Source organism: Microcaecilia unicolor, chromosome 2 (genome assembly GCF_901765095.1).
Source record: "Microcaecilia unicolor chromosome 2, aMicUni1.1, whole genome shotgun sequence".
Classification (NCBI taxonomy): domain Eukaryota; kingdom Metazoa; phylum Chordata; class Amphibia; order Gymnophiona; family Siphonopidae; genus Microcaecilia; species Microcaecilia unicolor.
The window spans coordinates 192,996,077-193,018,949 of NC_044032.1; the positions used below are offsets into that span (position 1 = coordinate 192,996,077).

At 42.3% G+C, this 22,873-nt stretch overlaps 1 protein-coding gene across 2 annotated transcripts in view; it reads right to left on the bottom strand.

Annotated features, from left to right (window-relative positions):
• Positions 1-374: 374 nt before the first annotated feature.
• Positions 375-22,873, bottom strand: part of LOC115463250 (CDC42 small effector protein 2-like) — a 112,337-nt gene continuing 89,838 nt past the window's right edge. For both annotated transcript variants that reach the window (XM_030193594.1, XM_030193595.1), the window contains exons 3-5: positions 14,599-14,700; positions 7,452-7,570; positions 375-1,386 (exon numbers count right to left, since the gene is read on the bottom strand). In XM_030193594.1, the coding sequence (XP_030049454.1) occupies positions 7,472-7,570; positions 14,599-14,700 (201 nt within the window). In that variant the 3' untranslated portion in view covers positions 375-1,386; positions 7,452-7,471. The remainder of the gene's footprint in view (positions 1,387-7,451; positions 7,571-14,598; positions 14,701-22,873) is intronic.

Here is a 22,873-nt window from a genome sequence, read left to right on the forward strand (position 1 = left end):
TGGCACCAGGCCTGAGAAAGACCTTTTTTTTCAAAGATAGCTGAAACTGGTGCAATAGTGATGTACAATTTTTACAACCTGTGAGAAAGAAACAAATTTTGGAGCCTAAGCACCAAGGCTTTTTACCAGTACACTAACATCTGAGCCTTAAGAGGTTTTCCCCACATGTGTGCTGCCAGACCAAAAATAATATTGTCCTTAGCAATGTGGCTCCTAAATATTTAGTACAAGGAGGTTGCCAATTGCTTGGAGAGTTCTACCAAATTTTGGTTAGTACTCCAGACAGACTGGCAAGCTGTTACTGCACCCTCAGTTTCATGTAAAATAAGTTAAAGATATGATTTTCACTTTTTGTGTTGTTGAACAGACAAAAACACTGAGCACACCACTTTATTCAATACATTAATATGCCTATTTCCAGTCTGCAGCTCAAATGTTTCCAAATAAATATAATGAACACATACTGAATGCTTTGTGCAAGCTTTTAAAACATTTTCTTATTATTCCACAGTTATTTACGTAAAGCTAAGAGAGTTTGGAAGGAGAAAGAATACTACTTATAAGAAAATTAATAAGTGGCTAGACTTGATACCTTTATTTCTTTTTTAACCATTCCTGTCCAGTGAGCTCCACTGAAGAAAAGATTTTTGTATTCTCAAAAACCTTCACTATATAACATTTGTAAGGCATCGTAACTACTCAGGTGCTTTGTGGGTATTCTTAACTGTTTTATCTCTGATAAACATGGTACTTCCTTTCTAAATTTTAAAGAGACTGAGGTACAAGGGCCTTTCTGATGTAGCTTTCTACTTCCATGAGAAGTGGTGATGCCTGGTGTAGCAACGCCACGTTTCCTTGTTGGCACGGTTTTCACAGCAGAGGAACAAGCAGGAAAAAATTTTTCTGGCGCCATGCAGCTACTGTCGAAAAATGAGATCACCAAGCTTGCGAGGTCATGCCGCTAGCATTCCAAGACAAAATTAGCATTGTGTTTGCAGGTCCTAAACCTTCCAAATGCTGCACAAACATGAATTTAAAAATATAAACAAAACTGCGAGCTTCTTCTCAAATTATAAGGGAAGAAGACAAACAGAATAAAACAGTTTATGGAGCTAAGAAAAAGTTCAAATGTTCATACGAGAAAACAAATTGAAGGTAAACATTGCTCATCCATGGTTCTGGTAGAAGTGAGTCATGCATGTTGCCGATTGACATTGTAGAGGCAGTTGGAAGTGGTACCAGTGGAGCAGAACAGTTCTTTTCACAGGAGTAATAACAAAGTTGGGATGTACAGTGAGGCTTCACCGTCTCTTTCGTCACAAAGAAGGCAATAGAAAGCAGTCCCAGAGACAAAATTAGAGGATATACAAAATAACTCACTATGATCTGCAAAAGAAAACCAAAACAGAGAACACAGTTAGCAACAGCACGTGAAGCAGACCAGTGAGAAAACTGAATCCTCTCAGTGTGTCAGAAACACACAGGTCACATCATTTACACCAAGCTTCACAGAGAACAAAGTGGGAGTATGCAGGGATGCTGAGAGGGGGAGCAGGGGACAAAATTGGAGACCCTGCCAGGAGAGCGAAAACTATGGCACCGGGCCCCCCCTTGGAGGCTGGGGGGAGGGGGGCCCGGAAGATCAGACACTGCAGGTCTTCCTCCAGCACTGCTCTTCGTTTTGCCCATTGCTTGCCAAGTGGCTCTTTTTCCTCCTCAGGCAGTGCATGCTCGGTTTTGAAACCGAGCATGTGTTGAGAGGAAGAGCAGCCACAGGGGCAGGCAACTGGGCAGAGTGAAGAGCAGTGCTGGATGAAGACCTCTTCTGCTGGCGGAGCCTCGGGATTCCCACCAGCTAAGGTATTTGTAAGCTATGGCAGTAATCCGGGGGGGGGGGGGGTGGCAGTGGTCGCAATCCTTGGGTAGGGGGGGGGCAACAGCGGTGACAATCATGGTGAAGGGCAACAGCCCTGCCCCAGGGCCGGCTCAGTCTCTTGGCGGCCCTGGGAGTATGGACAGTTTTACTTAATGTGGTCATGTTTATAATCAGGAGTCTCAAGCATTGTAAATAAGTTAATGTTAACAAATTTTATTAAACAGTTACAGATATTAAAAACACAACATTGCCCTATTTTGGTGAAAATCTGCATTGGGGTACACATTAGGAGTAGAGAGTTGCACAGGAAAGGGGATTGCGGGAATCCTAAAACCTATTTAGGAGGTGGTAAAGGCTCCTGCGGTAATAGTGCCCTTTTAGTGTGCACTAGGCCCATGTTAGGCCTACCGCGCCTTAGTAAAAGGGCCCCTATCTGAACTACATATCGCTGCTCAAGTGCTGACAAATCTCATAGGCAGTTGATGACTATCAAAAACATGTCCAAGCCTTGCATATATCTAGTCAAAAGATCACTCCTCGGGCCACAATTAGATAATAAACAAAGGAAATTTCTGGCCATTCTGCAATATATAAATAACAGGAATCCCAGCCAAAGTAAGAAACATATTTATAAGAATGTGGTGGAAATCCAATGCATAGCCTTTGGCTAAATATGTTAGGTTTTGGCATATTGTATACCCCTGATTCAGGCTTTCAGCAATATATATATTTAATTATTTTAAAAATGTATATATTGCCTATAACCTAGGCGATTTACAGATCAAACCTACATAATAAAACCCACATATATGGCCATATTGGGTTTAAATATGTGTATTTTCGTAAGGAATGTTTTTCCATGTTCCTTTATTATTTTTTTTACTAACTACAGTTGACAATTCTTTTTTGCTCTTGTGCGCATGAGTATCTTTTTGTATGTGTATAATCAGGCCTAGATTGAAATGTAGGCAACATAGGTAACTTATTTTGGTGCCAACATTTGGTAGGCACTGGAACAGTGTTGCTGTGCCTGGGTCCAGGCCTGCCATAGCAGGCCCCATTGGCATAGCTACATGGGGGCCACAGGGGCCTGGGCCCCTGTAGATTTGGCCCTGGACCCCCCTGCCGACGACCCTCTTGACCCCCCCCTCCTGCCGGCAACCCGATGCCGCCTACCTTTGCTGGCGGGGGACCCCAACCCCCCGCCCCCAAGGTCCTCTTCTTCTGGCGCAAGGCTTCATTCTGTTTCTGAGTCTGACGTCCTGCACGTACAAAGTGCAGGACGTCAGACTCAGAAACAGAACGAAGCCTTGTGCCGGAAGAAGAGGACTTTGGCTGGCGGGGGTTGGGGTCCCCCGCCACCAAAGCACGGCGGCGGGGAAGGGTTGGCAGCGGAAGGGGGGGCTAAAACGTTCCCCCTTACCCCAGGCTCTGGACCCCCCCCTCCCGCCAAAGTCTGGCTACGCCCCTGGCAGGCACTGCTGGGTGACCAGTCCCACAGCAGCATCTCTTCTCTGGTAAGTAACTTCAGCCAGGGAAGTGGTGTGCAACTCAAAACATTTTGTGACATGTCATTTCCCATGTCGTTTATGGGAATGTGAGTTATGATTGCAGAAGCAATGTTGTTAAGGGTGCTTGCTGTTTCGGAAAGAGCATGCTCTAATTTGAAAGAGTGTGTAGTATTCCTACAGAGTGCATCTTTGTACAGGGTGTTACACAAGTTAGGATTACCATATTTGCAGAGACAGAAAAAAAAAAGAGGACAGAAAAAATAAAAAATGGTTGCTACCTTTGCTAAAGAAATATTTAATCATAGCCTTAAGTTCATGATCACACATCAAACAGTGACTGACTTACAGTACAGCAGTGGACAGACAATCTGCTTTTCAAGAACTTCCGGATTTGAGTTTGTCTAAGTCTCAGCCCAAGTGTACTTATCAGAAGAGCGAATATCACTCAACAACTGTGGCTGGCTTCTGAGATATCTTTGCATGACATACACTTAAAAGTTGTGCTGTACAAACAAAATTCCTTTGACAGATTCAACCAGCAGGAAATAGAGAGGAGATCAGCAATGCCTCTCTCTCTCTCTCTCTTTAGCACCCCCATGTGTCCAGACTAATAGGCCAAAGATGGTTTCTCTCATGTGGGTAGGTGTATTGGTCATAGGCACATAAAAGAAAAAAAGAAAGGATATTTTCCTAAACATCAAAAATCCTGGAGGACATATCTGAAGACGTCCAAAAAGAGAATATATAGCTAGCTAGAGACGATGCTGAAAGCTAGCTATAACATGAATGCACAGCATTAGACATTTCTCGTCTGAGTCTCCAGAAAAAGCTGCTGCGAAACGGGTCCTGGTCTGGACCTCAGCCGTATGGAAATCAGCTGTGCACTTCAAAGTAAGCTAAGTTCAAAAAACTTTTGGTTCGATTTAGTGAAGGTGAATAGTACTACTACTACTTAACATTTCTAGAGCGTTACTAGGGTTACGCAGTGCTGTACAGTTCAACAAAGAAGGACAGTCCCTGCTCGAAGGAGCTTACAATCTAAAGGACGAAATGTCAAGTTGGGGCAGTCAAGATTTCCTGAATAGAGGTAAAGTGGTTAGGTGCCGAAGGCGACATTGAAGAGGTGGGCTTTGAGAAAGGATTTGAAGATGGGCAGGGAGGGGGCTTGGCGTATGGGCTCAGGGAGTTTATTCCAAGCATGGGGTGAGGCGAGGCAGAAAGGGCGGAGCAGGGTACTGAGAAGAGGGATTTGTCTTGAGAGTGGAAGTTATGGGTAGGAACGTAAGGGGAGATGAGGGTAGAGAGGTAAGGAGGGGCTGTAGACCGAGTGCATTTGTAGGTTAGTAGGAGAAGCTTGAACTGTATGCGGTACCTGATCGGAAGCCAGTGAAGTGACTTGAAAATTGTTTTGGATCCACTAAACGTTTACTTTGAGTGAGGTTTTTTTGACCCATGATTACAGATGAACCAACCACATTTATTGAATGCTGGAAATTGAATCAGCAAAGTGTATTAGTTAGTTGTTATTAAAACAGATCTACCTCAGAACGTCTTAGTTTTAGTCCTGGACTGTTTTGTTTTGTTCCATTATGGCTGAAAAACGTCCAAGGAACGCTCAAATCCTGCTCTTAACACATCCCCAAAATGCTCCCTTGTGAGCTGAATGCACTGCTGACAAGCAGCATAGAAAAACATTTACAAAATGGGTTTTGAAAATAGCGATTTGAACATTTTGACAAGCAAAGCGTCCAAATGCTGCTTTATGCTACTTTTTAATCATTTTTCTCATTCAAAAATGAGCCTCTTAGACACCAAGTTACAAAATAGTGCCTGAGAGCACAAACATACATCCCTGCTGTTTCACCCTCATTTTGGTGCTTAATTGCTAGTGGAACACATCTGCCTTAAAAATGAACTAGCAGCACTAGTAAGACTTTCAGTTTTCTGCACTGTATGTAGCAAGATATGGGAGCTGTTGCAAAGGTACTGTGCTTCAGATGAGCCGGGACTCTTGCTTTCTTCCCCTTGGAATCCCTGGGCATAATGAAATGTACCGAGAAATGCAGAGACCTATTTTTCACATTAGTTTTGAATGGAAATACATGTATAGTTGCTTGTCTTGTTGGTTATGTTTTGGGGGGTGAGATGTTATACGGTTGAAAATGTAATAACAAGATATTTAAAACCCCCAAATATCCTGTTGATCCTAGATCAATCTACCCTGTCTTCCTATTAAACTTTGACATTAAAATACTGTTTATGTCAAGATTTAGAGAACAGACTATTAGAACTCAGGCCTTGACCACAAAGGCTTTTAAGTACATAAGTATTGCCATACTGGGAAAGACCAAAGGTCCTTCAAGCCCAGCAGCGTAAAACATATCTGGCCTTTTATTAACTGTAATCCTAATTATCTTTTTCTAAATATATCTCCTTAGAGCATTGCGTTATCCATTTTGCGTTATCTTGTAAATCTGTTATATTTGTAAGCCACATTGAACCTGCTAATAAGTGGGAAAGCGCGGGGTATAAATGTTACAACACAATCCTGTTTCCAACAGTGGCCAATCCAGGTCACAAATACCTGGCAAGATCCCAAAAAAGTACAAAACATTCTATACTGCTTATCCCAGAAATAATGGCTTTCTGGGATAAGGCTCTAGTACATTTGCAAAGAGACCAATTTATGAGCCTAAATCCTGTGAATATCAACCTCCCACTGGCTCTGCCCATGCAGGCTTGAGCCATGCCTTCCTGGTCTCCTTGCTAAACTGCAATACCTTATACCTCCAATAGTCTTGGATCAATATACCACTAATACATTAGATTGGAGTTGAGAGTAGCCTAATGGCTAGTACAGTGGCCTGAGAACCAGGGAAACCTGGTTTAAATTCCCACTGCAGTTCCTTGTGACTCTGGGCAAGTCACCTAGTCCTCCATTGCCCCAGATAAAAAAATAAGTACATGTCATGGCTATGGCCATGCCCCCGCTTTGAGACTCACCTTTCCTTCTGGTGGTCAGGCTCTGTGGCTTCTCCGTACTATGTTCCTCCTGCACTGATTACTTTGCTGCCTGTTTCCCTGTTCTCCAAGCCTTATTCCAGAGACTATCCAAGCCTCAGTCTGATGTCTCAGTATCTTAGCCTTGCTCTGGTGCCCTGCTGTGTTCCTCAGTGTGTTCCATGATGCATTCCTGGGCACCAGAGGTTGTGACATCATTAGTGAGGGCATTTATAATGAACCTTGGGATTTCATGCATTGTCTTCACAACAAGTTTGCCTTGTTCCTGAAAGCTTTGGTTCCTGAAGCCTTGCTCCTGCAAGTCTTGTTCTTGAACCCTGTTCCTGGTTCTTGCTCTAGCCAAGCCCTACTCCTGGTTCCTATTACAGTCCAGCCCTGTTCCTGGCTCCTGCTCGGCTACTCCAGGCAAGCTCTGTTCCTGGTTCCTGCCAGAACCTTGTTCCTGGATCCTGCCAGAGTCAAGTCTTGTTTCTGCCTAGCCTAGTACTCTGCTTAGTGCTGTGTCTAGTCCGAGTGACTCGCCTGCCGCAGCCAGTTTTCTGGCTGCTGTCCAAGGGCTCACCTTCCTTGAGTTCATGACAGTAGCTGTATATAATATATAAACCACTTTGATTGTAACCACAGAAAGGTGGCGTATCAAAATCTCCTTTTCCATTTATAACATGGTCAAGGGATTTCAGGGTGTTCGATAGTAAAGCATTCACAGGCATATATCTTAAAACTATGGTTACTATAATGAAGCTAAAAGACCACCTGCTCTGAAATTGCATGAATTAAGACTGGAAGAAAAATGCTGAAGTTCCATTTAGCAATTGCTGGGGATTACAACATTTTAGAATGCATTATACTGTATAAAGCATTAATGAACATGGTTTTAACATAAGTTCAGATTAATATCATGAACCATAAGATTCTGAGTTTAGAAGTATTATATTTCATGTCTCATGAAAAAGTTTTCCCTTCATATTTATTTATAAAATTTACAATCCGCACCATCTACTATTTGGTGTTGCCCCTGACCATCACAGCAGTTTAATACTCACTGTACATCATGATGCCAGGGTTATCCGGCCTTTGTCTCCACAAGCTGCATCTGAACATTGCCAGACATGCCAGCTCCATACCCTCCTTTGGATTGCATTTGACTCTGAACTGAACTCACCTAGGAAGGAAAACAAAGGGGCAATAGCTGAATCTGCACTGCACAGAATTCAATAGACACCCCCTTCTTTTCAAACACAAGTTTCATTTACGTTCTCTCTGATAAATTATACAGCCAAGGTGATCTACATGATTCACGTCACCTGCTAAACAGCACTTGAATGAAGCATTGTGTAAAATGGATAGAAAACCAAGACACCCAACCCCCTATTTCAGGAAGTCCACAGAGTCTTCCAGTTGGATTCTTGTCCTGAAGGCATGGCTCCAATCAGACAAGAGACGAATCGCTGCTTCTTCAAAACATCTGTATCATTTGTATGGTGTTCACTTCTGAACACAATGGTGGGTTTTACTAATATTTCTGCAGCTTGCAATATACACTATTACTATAAATTTTACCTGGTTTTGCACCAGGAGTGCTAAATGTCAGTCCTTGAGGGCCGCAACCACTCAGCTTTTCAGGATTTCCCCCCAATGACTATGCATGAGATCTATTTGAATCACTGCCTCCATTGTATGCAAATAGATCTCATGCATAGTCACTGTGGAAATCCCAACTGGGTTGCAGCCCTTGAGGCCCAACACTGAGCACCCCGGTTTACACTGTGAAACTTGAGTTTCCAGTTTTACAACAGGTTGTAAAATGCTGTATATCAGGACACCTTTAGAATCTCTTTGCATCATATCCAGAAAGGGCAAAGGGTTGTGGATTTGATATACCACATTTCTGTGGTACAACCAATATGGCTTACATTTTTATTCTATGCAGGTACTTTCTCTGTCCCTAGTGGGCTGACAATCGTAAGCTTTTGTACCAGGGACAATGGGAAGGTTAAGTGACTTGCCCAGGGTCACAAGTAACTGCAGTGGGAATCAAATCCAGGTCCCCAGGTTCTTAGCTCACTGCACTATACACTAGCCTAACTTCTCCACTCCTAAGAAGCTTGGTGTAGTAAGAGGGAAGTGGGGAGGAGGACTGCCCTGGGCAGGAGCATGGTGGATACCCCAGGCCCCCCCAAAAATTGAGGTGCTTGGCTGGCAGGGTCTCCAAGCTCTGCCAGAAGAAGCCCTCCTGCCTGCGCACTATGCCGTCCACTCTTCTCCCCCCCCCCCCCCTTGCATAATACTGGGGTTTTGTACAACTGAGCATGTGCGGAGGCCTACCCTGAGCATGCAAAGTTTTCATACATGCTTGATTGTATGAAAGCCCAGCATTGTATGGGGGGGGGGCAGTAGACAGCATGGCATATGGGCAGGAGGGCTTCCGCTGGCAATGCTAGGGAACCGCGCCAGTTCAGGTATGCAGTGTGTGCTCGGGGGAGGAGCATGGAGTCAAACAGTGGCATAGTAAGGAGGAGGGGCAGGGGTACTGCCTCTCTCTCTGCTCCCACCATCCTGCCTTACAACCACTGCTAAGAAGGACTCATATTTTGGAGTCAAAAAACATCTGTACTCCAGTTGAAAGAAAGCTTGCACTGCTTATCCTCTTCCAGTTACCAAAAATTCAGTGGAGGCTTTTGGAATGTCCATGGCCTTTTGATTAAATTCCTAACCCTCCAAAGGCAATTTCATGTGCCCTTGTGGTTTGGCAAGCTGCAAATACTGTACGTCTCTCTTTCACAAACACTTTGGCTGAAAGACATGTAGTTCAGTGCCTTCCAATATAATGCCTTTCCCAACAAAGATTTAAGGTATTTTAAGCCTATAAAATACTATAATGTATTGTGATAATGACTTATGATTGTTTACCGTGAAGAAAAAAATTGAGGTAGCACAGCCACACCTTCTCCAGCAACAGTGCGTTTCTGTATTTTCAAAACAAGCACCATGCCCTGTTATAAACAATGTGAATTGTTCTGCAAGTTGAAACTGGCAACATAAATGAGGTAGTTGGGGAAAAAGCTGTGTCCTTGGAAACCACTTTTTGGTTTTTCAACTCATCTCCCCCATATAACCTTGTGCACCTAACCAGACTGTGATAAAAAAAGTGGCTTTAGCGTGTCCTTACATGGGCACGTGTTGGTGCTTACCGCAGCTTAGTAAAAGGGCCCCTATATGACATTCTCCTGCAAGAAACCCAGGCAGGTCCTCACACAGCCACAAAAATCTATCTGCCATATAAAAAATTACATTAATCAGATCAGTTATTTTAATATAGCGAAAGGTTGTCCGAGTTCCTGGACGAAGGGTTTGCGATGAGAAAGAGGCATAGTTATCAAATTGGGCTACCGTTAAGATATGTTATCTTACCTCTAACTTGTGCTATTTTAACACAGGTCCCATTTTATGCAATGACTTGGTTAATAACTGGGGTTAACAGTAAAATAACATGTCTTAACTGTAGCCCATGTTGATAACTCCCCTCCCCCCCAATGTCTCATCAATTATATATTACTAGTAAAAAAGGCCCATTTCTGGAACGAATGAAACGGGTGCTAGCAAGGTTTTCCTGGGAGTGTGTATGTTTGAGAGAGAGAGCCAGAGTGAATGTGCGGGTGTGTGACAGAGTAAGACTGTCTGTGTGACAGTGTGTGTGTGAGAAAGAGTGTGTGACAGGGCCCCCCTCTCCTGTTCCTAATGCCCCTCACCCCGTTCCCTCCCCTCCTTTTCCTCCTCCTTCCCACACTTTGGGTTCCTTAAGGCTTTCAAAAGTCTATGTACCCCCGTGGCCCTAACGCCCAGTATCCGGATACCCCACCGCTTTCCTCCTCACCCCTCCCCCAAGATGTAATACTTTCACGTCCTTCATTTTTTTTTTTAAGTGTCCTATCTACCCTGTGTACAAATGCCCGGCATTCAGATTGTGTCAGACGCCGAACTGGATTCAACCAATCAGCACTGCAGCGTTACTTCCTTGAAGCACATGGCCACGGAGGAAGATGAAATATGGAGATTGCGGGTCGGACCTCAGCTGGCGGGGGTTGGGGCCCCCCGCCAGCAAAAGTAAGCAGCGGGGGAGGGTTGACGGCGGGGAGGGGGGCCAGGGCGAAATCTGCGGGGGCCCAGGCCCCTGTGGCCCCACGCAGATACGCCCCTGATATAGAGAGAGGCTCGTTTTCAAAGCACTTAGACTTACAAAGTTACTAAGGAGCTAATTTTCAAAAGAGGAAAATGTCCAAAAAGTGGCATAAATCTGATTTTGGAAGTTTTGCTCACAAAAACGTCCAAATTGGTATTTTCAAAGCCAATTTTTAGACATTTTTCTATGAAGTCCAACACAAGTGCATTCAAATCAAAAGGGGGCATGTCATGGGCGGAATCTGGGCGTTCCTAACACTTGGACGTTTTTCAGCCAGAATGGAACAAAACAAAACCGTCCAGGACTAAAACTAAGACGTTTTGAGCTAGACCTATTTTTATAACGAATAAGGCACAAAAAGGTGCCTTAAATGACCAGATGACCACTGGAGAGAATCAGGGGTGACCTCCCCTTACTCCCCCAGTGGTTGCTAACCCCCTCCCCCCCCCCCCAAAAAAAATGTAATTAAAAACATTACTTGCCAGCCTCAGATGTTATACTCCGGTCCATTAGAACAGAATGCAGGTCCCTGGCGTAGTCTAGTGGTGGGTGCAGTGCACTGCCGACAGGTGGACCCAGGCCCATACCTCCCCCTACCTGTTACACTTGTAGAAGAAACTGTCAGCCCTTCAAAACTCACCAGAAACCCACTGTACCCACATATAGGTGCCCCCTTCATGATAGTGGTGTACAATTGGGGGTAGTGGGTTTTGGGGGGCTCAGCAGACAAGATAAGGGAGCAATGGTGAGATGTGTACCTGGGTGCACTTTATGAAGACGTCCACTGCAGTGCCCCCTAGGGTGCCCTATTGCTTTCTTGGGATGTCTAGGGACCAATCTACTAAAAATGCTGGCTCCTCCTACATCTCAATGGCTTGCTTTTGTGCGTTTTGCACCTGGACGTTTTTTGTTTGAAAATGGACCAAAAATCAAAACCTTGTTGAAAATATTACTTTTTGAAACAAAAAAAAAAAAGATAGACGTTTTCATTTTTTGAAAATGACCTTCTTTCTTATTCAGATTTTGGACATTTTTTGCAAAACGTTCAAAGTCGGACTTACACGTCATATCGAAAATGCCCCTCAATGTAACTTTGTAAGTCTAAGCGCTTTGAAAATGAGCACTATAATGAAGAAACCTTTGAGAACAAAGAAAATAACTCTAAGGCTGGCTAGGCACATTGCCGTTGAGACTAATTTTCTTTGTTCTCAAAGGTTTTTACGCTATATATATCTGCTGTTTTTCAACACAGCCCAACATTCTTTGGATTGAACACATGGTGTTTATAAATACCTGAAAAATGCCTTTGGCTGAGCCTCACACTTTTTTTTTTTTTTTTTAAGTTTGGTATTGAACAATTATAAAGGAGAAATTAGACCTTACCTGCTAATTTGCTTTCCTTTAGACCCTCCGAACCGGCCCAGGGTTGGACTGATGGGTTGTGCACGCCTTCCAGCAGGTGGAGACTGAGAAACTTCTGACTCTAGAGAGCCAATAAGAGCCCTGGCCAAGTGACCCTAGCCTTAGTATTTGACTAACAAAGCAGAAAAGAGAAAGACCCAACCTTCTGTGGCCTGTGGAATCTAAGCAGCCACCAAGCAGTCATAAACCATGCTTGAAAGACAGCAAAGTTCACTAACAATTCCGCCAAGGAGAAGAGGTATGGCTTAACAGGGTTAATGGAGCGTGGATGAGATTAAGGAGATGAGTTCCTGAAGGTCCTGATTTTTCATAAGGATCTTCTCCCGGAGACAAGGGAGCCACCATGGGATCGGAAGGTAGCTGGTCTTCCCAAAACTATTCCTCTAATCCTTCCTCCTCTCCCAGGAAAGGGTCCAGATCCAAAACCAGATCCTCTTCGAGGTCTAAGCAGACTCGAGGTCTTTTAGGGGGAGCAAAGGGTTTGGAAGCCGACTCCCCTATCCCTGTGACACCCATCCTTGCCTTTTTCATGAGGAAAGCCTGGTACATCTGGAGGACAAACTCGAGGAAAACCCTCCAGACACTGCCTCAGGCTGAACTGAAGGCTGTGCAGCAGATGGGAGCTCGCGTGCTGCAGAGGCTGAAGTTGCAGACAAGATGGCTGATTTCCCTGCCACACCCGAAGGGCCAGCCAGGTCCGCGGATGGATGGGAGAACGCTGAGACAGGCGCAACCTGTGAAGCATTCAGGGGAAGGTGCGGCTCTGGTACAGCAATCACAGTGCAAAATTTACACTCCCCGGGAGAACCTACTCCCCTGTGTTGGCACATAGCAGAACGCTTTAGGTTCTCTGCCATAGAGTCATTTACTCTGCGCCCCTGTGAAGTTTTTTCTTTTTTTTGCAAATGCAGCCGACACTGAACACGAGGAAGAGAGACAGCTGAAAAGAAACCAGCAATCACAGCAGAGCTGCTTGCTTGTTCTTGCCAAGGGTTTTTTTTTTTGTTTTTTCAAACAGGGGGCGAGAGGAACTGAAGCAGGCTCACAAATCAGTGCAGCACTGACTGAGCTGCTTGCTCGTTTGTGCCTGGGGGAGAGAAAAGGTAACAAATGGTGCTTTTTTTTCCTCCCCAATCAAAAGTGAAAGTGGCTGCCTCTCCCAAAGGCTAAATACCATTCCTCCGAAAGGGTTCCCTTCCCTGCACCAAAGGGAGATGGGAAGGAAGTGGGGGAAGGACCTGGGACCCCCGAGTTTAGCACCTCAGAGGTTCTCTAGAGTCAGAAGTTTCTCAGTCTCCACCTGCTGGAAGGCGTGCACAACCCATCAGTCCAACCCTGGGCCGGTCTGGAGGGACGCTAAGGAATTAACTTATTTCCATCAATTATCAAAAGCTACAATCTACACCATATACTGGGCTCATAAAAACTAAACATAACTCAGAATATATTTAGATAATCTGCCAACAAAATACCGTGGTATATGTTAGGAAATAAAAATTCTAAAAATAAAGGTGAACCCAAGCTACCCAGTACCTCTAAACATCCTTTCACAGCACTGTTTCCATTTTTATCATTGCTCACCCAGACTTATGGATGCTGAACCAAATACAGTTTATTCATCAGTGCAATGTTCTGTTATATATCCAAAGAGATTGACTGTTGTTGAATTAGCGGAAAATAAGTTTATTAAATAAATAAGGGGCCCTTTTACTAAGCTGCATTAGTTGCATAGGACACACTCAGGCAACCTGCGGTAACTGCGAAATTATCACACACTAAGGGCCCCTTTTACCCTACTGCGGTAAAATGCGGGCCCGAGGTGTTATTGGTGCACAGATTTACACCACCCCGAGGCCCCCTTTTACCACAGTGGGTAAAAGGTGTTTTGTTTTAAACGAAATGGCCGTGTAGCAAGATAACCATTTGCCACACAGCTATTTAAGGTGGCGGTAAGGGCTAAACTGGTGGTAACCAGAAAGTGCACGGTGCTGCCCAATTACCTCCCGGTATATCCCAGCACAGAAAATTTTTAAAAAGGTCACACCAATATTGCGGTAGCCCAGAGGTAGTGCCTGATTGGCGAGTGGCAACACCACGGTAGCTGTACCATAGCATAGTGAAAGGGCCCCTAAATGTGCACTAAAAATATATATTTTCTTGAGGGCGCATGTCGGGAGAGAAGAGTAGGTGTTCCGGCACTAATCAGTTAGCATAGCAACATTACCGTGCACTAACTGGTCAGCACAGGAGTAGCACATGAGCCCTTACCACCTACAAAATGGGTGGCGTTAAGTGCTCACATGGTAACATTTTTTAATGACTGCGCATTAATGGCAACATCATCTGGTGATGGTTTCTGAGATGAAAAAGTGAAACATTAGCGCATGACCATTAATGCAAACCCCCCCCCCCCCCCCCAAAAAAAAAGGTCATCTTTACAGCTGTGGTAAAAATAGCCTTAACGTACAGGGAAATCCCAAGTAATAGCACGGTAAGGCCACTTTTGGCCGCAGCTTTAAAAAAGGACCCCTGAATGACTAAAATACATCATTAGTGGGAGACAATCAAAAAGACTGTCTTTTACTTACTGAGTTCATTCCACTGAACAGATCTCCAGATCCCACGTGAGCTGTGTGAACAAAGTTTGTTGGTTCCCCAATCATACTTCGATCAATCCGCCGTCGCCTTTTCTGAAAAGTAGAGAGGAACCAATGATCTTTAAATCCCTCTTTAGCTTCTGAAAGCATCCAGGCAGACAAAACAGTAGAAAAAGCTAACGTTCACGATAAGCATCTACGTTATTTTAACATTAAAAAATAATTCAACATTTAATGAATAAGCACAGGACTATCTACATTTCATCCATTATTCATCCAAGGCTAAAAAAAACAGCTACTGTTTTCTGGATAACACATAAATCCCAGCATGCTTGATGCTAGCACCATGAACAAATTACTTTAATATCAAATTAATTTAGGAGATCATAGAACTAACAAATATGCTGTATAAAACTGTCATCCTTGCAGTAACTACAATTGAATATAGAGAAAAAAAATGAATGCAATTAGTTTTTCAGCATAAGTTTAACACAAGTGCATTATGATTATATGATTGTATAAATACCATGATGCCTAGACATTCACCTATTATTGGACTGTTAAGCAGCTGACAAGACCAAGTCACTATTTCTAATAAAGATGTCCAAAGTGGAAAAAGATTTGTAAGAGTCCATGCAAACAACCCTGCATTTATATGCAGTTGGCCACTGGAGGAGGTGCATGAAGGATACATGGGTGTGCATCTCTTGTTTGATGTTGCTCACTCTCTTTTCCACCTGACTTCCAGCCATCCCTGCCTGCTAGCCTTGCAGTCAGACATGGCTTGTGTCAGAGATGAAATACGTTAAAAGTTATGAAGTGGAAGACTACCCTAGCGGTTAGATTAAGCAGGCTCTAAATCAGAGAGATCAGGATTTGAATCCCACTGATACTCCTTGAGGTCTTGGACAAATTACTCAGAGTCCCTTTTGTTGGATTATTTGTAGTAAATAATTAGCAGATTTTAGTACACACAGCTTCAGCTTTAGAAATGTTAATTTCTTTCTTCATCTCTCTCTCATTCACCCCTGAATAATTCACTGCTGAGTCACTTTAAAGTTGAAGTAACAAAACATCTGTTTACTCACAGTTTGTAGTTAGATTATAATCAGACAGGCTTATATATACATATTACTATACATTTGTATTATCAGCTCCTTCCATGTGCTTAGATGGTAATGGATGCTCACACCACCATAGATCCTCTCAGGTTAGGAGAGATCATGAGCTCCATGTGCTGCATCTGCTGCATCTATCCCCCACAGGAAGTTGCATAGCTGTGTGACCTCTCTAAGTAATTCACATCAGAGGTCACAGAGTAATCACAGAGAAATAATAGGTGACAGGCAATGCATGTAAAATACAATACATTCCAACAAACCCCTTCTCATGCATAACTGTCATGCAATTATTTATTCATACAAAGTCCAAGCTTTATACGCAGATTCACAAAATGTTCTCTGGGTAACGGTTTGGTCATGATGTCAGCTGTCATCTCACTGGTGTGACAATAGTGTAGACTGATGACCCCTTCTTTTGCCAACTCTCGCACGTTGTGGTATTTCGTTGCGATGTGCTTGGTGCGTGACTGAACCTTGTCATTCTGTGACAGTCGGATGCAGCTCTGATTATCTTCCATTATCTGGATTGGTCTCTTTTCAGCTATTCCGAAATCCAGCAAAAGTTTTTTCAATCCACATCAGTTCTCTGCACGCTTCCGATACTGCCACATATTCAGCTTCTGTAGAAGACAAACTCACAATACTTTGTTTATGACTGGCCCATGAAATTTGTACATTTCCATACATAAACACATATCCACTTGTGGATTTATAATTAGAATGATCCCCTGCCCAATCTGAATCACAGTAACATATTAGTTTTGGATTACTATTGGCTGAAATCTTTAATTTACAATCAATGGTACCCTTTAAATACCTTACCATCCTTTTAACTGCAGTCCAATCTGATTTGGTAGGTGAGCTGACCCTTCTGCTCAAAATTCCTACTGCATTTGCTATATCAGCCCTGTATGTGGTAGCTAGATATAAAAGCTTACCTATGGCTGATCTATATTGGATGTTATCTGGTAAAGGTTCTCTTACTGTTTCATCCTTCAGAAAATCAGTGATCATGGGAGTGCTTACAACTTGGGCATCTTGCATACCTAAACTTTCAATAAGCTCATTTATTTTCTGCTTCTGGCTTAGAAGATAAGAACCATCATTTTGTTTCTCAATTTCTATACCAAGATAGTATGACACATTACCCAGTTCTTTTATCTCAACATTGAGGTTTAAACACTTTACAATGTCCTTGTACTCTTGCTCACTTTTGCTTGCAATGAGCAGATCATCAACAAAAGCTAAAATGTATGCATATTGTCCATTTGTGCACCTAGTGTACAAGCATTTATCTGCTTCACCTTGCTTAAATCCTAAATTTGTCAATATTTCATGCAATTTTTCATTCCAACATTCTGCACTTTGCTTTAATCCACAAAGACCTTTGTTTAATTTACACACTAGCTGTCTTTGTTTTGTATTTATGAAACCTGTTGGCTGTTCCATGTACAAGTCTTCAGTTATATCTCCGTGAAGAAACGCTGTTTTCACATCAATGTGGTTGACTTGCATGCCTTTTGAGACTGCAATGCTCAGAAGTGTTCTGATTGTCGTGTGTTTCACTACAGGTGCAAACACTTCATCAAAATCTTCTCCATATTTTTGAAGATATCCCTTTGCCACTAATCTGGCTTTATACCTTTCCACTTTTCCTTGTGCATTCCTTTTTAACTTGAATACCCATTTGCATCCTATAGCTTTCTTGCCAGGAGGTAATTTTGTAAGAATCCAAGTATTATTTTTATCCAATGCATCAATTTCTTCTTGTGCAGCTTTATGCCATTCAGCAGCTTCTTCTGCTGACATTTTCTCAATCTCATCCCATGTTAAGGGCTCTTGAGCTTCTGCTGACTTTGTTAAGTAAGACAGTCTTGGGGGTGGAACACCTTTGTTTTCCCTGGATGAGCGTCTGACAACAGGTTGGTCTGACCTTTCCGCATCCTCTAAATCTGAGAGTCCTTCTCCAATTGATTCCCCTTCTCCAACTGTACTGTCTTCTTCAATGATCCTTTCTGTGTCTGCTTCCTCTGCCTGTTCCTCGTTAGATACAGATGAGTTGCTTTCAGACATCTGCCTTGGTATGGCATTTATATACACTGGCATGTCTATTATTGTTCTAGTTTCATATTCTGGATGATAAGGCTCATCTGGGATAATCCAGCCTTTATCAACCCTTTTGTTTTCATCAAAATATGTAACATGTCTTATGCCAACAATTCCAGTTTTCAGATTCAAAATTCTATATCCTTTGTGTCCTGGAGCATAGCCAACTAAAATGCCCCTTTCTGTTGTGGAATCCAGCTTATGCCTTCTTTATTTCCTGTGTATGCAGGAAATGAGGGTCTTACACCTTTTTGAGTAACACAGTCTATGCATTTCTCCATATTACCAGCATCTGCACTTATCTGAATGCCGGTGGCCAGTTGCTTACTGTAAAGATCCTGGATCACCTTAGAATCACGATGTCCCAGGCGGCGGTGCCAGATTTCCAGACTACATTTACCATCATTCTTCCTTACTTGCGCCATATGTGAGGCTTCACCTGAAATGTTCAGCTTATAAACATCATTATGCATAAAAGCTTCAGCATACACTTCATCATTTTTAGAGATTGTGCACTTACTGTTTTCAAAATGAATCACAAATCCCTTCTTATCTAATGTAGATACACTAAGCATATTGCAAACTGCTTGGGGAATATACAAAACATCACTTACAGGAATTTCTTTAACTTCATTAGACACTTTGCATTTTAAGAATCCAATACCTTTTGCTTGGATCTTAGCAGTCCCTGCGTTTGCAGTTTTAAGAATACCTTCCTCTGGACACATTTCCTGAAAGAAATTCTTACAATTGGTTAAATGGCATGTGCTCCCTGAATCCAAAATCCAAGTACTTTCATTTGAATTATTATTTACCATAGTCAAAGATTTTTCTGCCATTAGAAAGCCCTTGTGTTTATCTTTGTCCTTCATACATTTCCTGGTTTGAAAATTCTTTAGTTCCATTGGCTTAGGTGAGCTAGAGGGAGTGTTTTGTGTTTCCTTACACCATTTAGATACATGTCCCTCCTTTCCACATGAGTAGCAAATCAGCTTGCCCTTGGGTGGAGTTTTCCCATAGCTCCGCCTTCCTCTGTTCTTTGCCAAGAAATTTGTTTCATTTCTCTCTGACTTGCTTTGAGAACACATCTCCTCAGAATCATTTATTATGCATTCCTGCCTTAGTTTTGATGTTGCCTGTTCAAAAGATTGCCCTTCAATGGCCTCATTTACAGACCTAAAAACATCAAACTTCTTTGATAGTGAGGTAAAAAGAAATGCTCTTTTCAATGCATCACACATGGGAATTCCAGAAAGTTCTAACTTTTGAAATGAAGACATAAGATACATAATGTGATCATTACATTTACTTTTATCCCTTAATTTGGTTTCATTCAACTCTGCCAGCCAAATTGGTTGCTGCTTTGCATATGTAGTTGCATACATAGTTCTCAGTTTATATAAAATGTCCTTTGGTGTATCTTTTCCCTCCACTAATATGGCTTGTTTCTCTGAGAGAGCTTCCAAAAGCATGCACTTCACATAATAGTTTGCATTGTCCCATTCAGCCATATTTTCAGCTGTTCTGTCTTGATCTAAGCATATATTTAATCTTTTTGCTCGAAGGAGACATATGAATCTTAGTTCCCACTGCCGATAATTAAACTCAGTTAATTTAGGCACCTTGAGAGAATAGAAAAATGGTGAATTTCTTCCCTCAGCCATTTTCTTAGCCTTCTGTCTGCTGTGTGGGGGGAGAGAGAGACAGACTGAATCTTTCCTTTAAAACTTAAGAGAAAAATGTGGCCTTTTTTTCTGCCTGGTAATATTTCTCTTCTTTTTCAATTCCTGGACCCTGGGCCCATAACCCTTTTGTTGGATTATTTGTAGTAAATAATTAGCAGATTTTAGTACACACAGCTTCAGCTTTAGAAATGTTAATTTCTTTCTTCATCTCTCTCTCATTCACCCCTGAATAATTCACTGCTGAGTCACTTTAAAGTTGAAGTAACAAAACATCTGTTTACTCACAGTTTGTAGTTAGATTATAATCAGACAGGCTTATATATACATATTACTATACATTTGTATTATCAGCTCCTTCCATGTGCTTAGATGGTAATGGATGCTCACACCACCATAGATCCTCTCAGGTTAGGAGAGATCATGAGCTCCATGTGCTCCATGTGCTGCATCTATCCCCCACAGGAAGTTGCATAGCTGTGTGACCTCTCTAAGTAATTCACATCAGAGGTCACAGAGTAATCACAGAGAAATAATAGGTGACAGGCAATGCATGTAAAATACAATACATTCCAACACCTTTTACAAAGGTGTGCTAGCTTTTTTAGCGTACACTAAAAATTAGCATGCACTGTGTCGATGTCTATAGGAATATTATGGGCATATACACAGCATGCACTAATTTTTAGTGCACGCTAAAAACATTAGCGAACCTTTGTAAAAGACCCCTTCAATCCTCCATTGCCTCAGGTACAAACTGAGGAGATCTTTTACTAAAGGTTAGCACAACTTATCTGTCGCAGGGCTCATTTTATTCCTATAAACCCTGCTGCAGATAACTTGTACTGATCTTTAGTAAAAGGCCCCCTTTAACATTGTAAGCTCTCTGGACACAGGGAAATACCTACTGTACCTGCATGTAACTCACCTTGAACTACCACTGAAAGGTGTGAGCTAAATACTAAACAAAACAAATATTTAGTTGGCACATGCTCAATGTGGCTGGCCTGAATGTCCTACACCTTTAAAGCAGAAGACCAGATAGGATGCAGCTGAGCAGATTGCCAGGTGTCTTTTAATCATAGCACATATTTGGAGAGAAACCCAAATCTTTAAGAGGCCCTTTTACTAAATTGCACTAGTAAATGGGGATAGCACATCTTAACATGAGACTTCCCTATAAATTTGGTCTTTTTAAATTTTTTCAATTTTCTGACCGTGTACTGTTGGCATTAGCATGCAGCCATTGAAAAAAAATGCAGGTGCTAAGAGCTCCCACATTGTCAGTATTATTCAGTTAGCACACGCTAATATCAGCGTCCTAGGCAAATAGCGCTTCCATGCCCCTCCCCAAAAAATAAATACTGCATATTTAGAATGCGCAAATGGCAAATTTAACACAAAACGCTTTACCATGTCCTGCAGTAGGCCATTTTTCTCACATTAAGTACACATTAGAGCTTAACACAGTTTAGTAAAAGGGCCCTTAAGTGTCTGGTAATACTTCAAGCAGTCACTTTTGTTCAACCTAGTTTGGTTTTGCTGGTCATTCAAGCATTAAGTTTCACCATGCTGAGTTAATTCTGAAAACTGAATATTTCGCTTCACAAGTGTCGGTGAGTGGGTGAAATAAAGGGATGTGTGTAGTGTGTTAATACTGAGATGAAAATTGAGATAATTTAAATAACTCGAGCCTGGGTTTCAGATCATGACTGGCATTTTGAGATGTCAAGATTAAAAAAAAAGTTTTATCAGGTCAATATTCAGTGGCAACAGCAAGTATCTTTTCTAAACGTCAGCCATGACAGAAAAAAAAAAAAAAAAGTATATTCAGTGTCACTATACAGATAGGCAGCAGTGTTGAATATAGCTCGACATGCAATACCAGTTCACAATGCTGTCAATTTATATCTTTTTTTTTTTTTTTTTATATTTAATTTCTTTACTAATTTTCATATATACAAAAAGACAAAAACATCTTTGAAGGATACACCAACTTCAAATAAATCTATTACATAGATCAATTAACAATATCAATATAAATTGAAATAATATGTCGGTATTATAGTCCACAAAAACGGACGAGTCCAAGGCTCTACCAAAGGAAGTTGGAACAATTAAAGAAACTATAAATCAAATCAAATTGAGTAGGCGGTTATCCTATTTTTAATCAGTCCAGCCTTATCCATTTGTCATGCTTTCTTGCTGTCTTGCTTCTATAACGTTAACCAACTGATCTGGATCATAAAAAATGTATCTTTGCTCTTTAAAGAAGATCAAACATTTACAGGGGAATCTCAGTTGGAAAGACGCTCCTATCCCACCACTCCACATACCTTGGCTGGCGGTGGTCCCAAAGTCCTGCCAGCAGAAGCCTTCTGTCACAGCTGTTCTTCGCCACATTGACTGCCCTGTAGCTGCTTTTCCCCTCACGTCGCACACATGCGCGGCGTGAGGGGAAATGCAGCCGCAGGGCAGGCAATGCGGCAGAGAACAGTGCTAGAGGAAGACTAAAGCTGGTGGAACATGGTGACCCCCACCAGCCAAACCAGAGGCCCTGAAGCCCTGTGTCTGCTCCTCCCCAGCCTCTAAGGGGGCTTGGTGCCAGTTTTGTCTCTCCTGCTCTTGTCAGGAAGTGATCACCCGGGTCCTGTCAGGAGCAGAAGAGAGTCAGACCCCAGCGCTGGGCTCCTCTTCGATGCTGGGCCCCGAGGGAATCTTGCCCGCCCGCCCTCTCAGTGGCCCTGATGCAGGCATATTTCTAAAATACACCTGTACACCCCAACTCCACCCCATGCCTCTGGGAATACCTACAAAGCATAGTCTATGTAAAAGTGCATGTGCTATGGTTCACTTATTTCTCTGTGTGTATACCAATCCATAATTTTATAATAGGCATTTCCATGTATAAAACATGCTTTACTTGTAGAAAATACTTCATATAAAATCACCCCATACTGAATAGTAATTGCGAAAAGAAAACACCTCTATGAATAAGAACAAAGCTCCTTACATTTTTATTAAAACCACTACGCTCAGGTAAAAGACAAAAGGATATTTATAGACATGGACTCAGTGAGCTTTGTCAGTGCACAAATTGTGGTTAAATGGAGTAGAACCTACCAGTTCACAGAACTTCTAAATATCCTGCTTTGATATGACATGGGTATGGGAAAATGATCCTAGATTTATCCCCATTCCATTCTGCCTCATTAAACACAATTATGTGACAGCATTTCCACTTTGATTTAAATGGCTTTTCCAATATTAACTTCAGTTTGACATTTTGGTCTCAACTCACATTTTTTCAGCCAGCATTCATCATGTGTATAGGCAGCACTTATGTAAAAGACATAG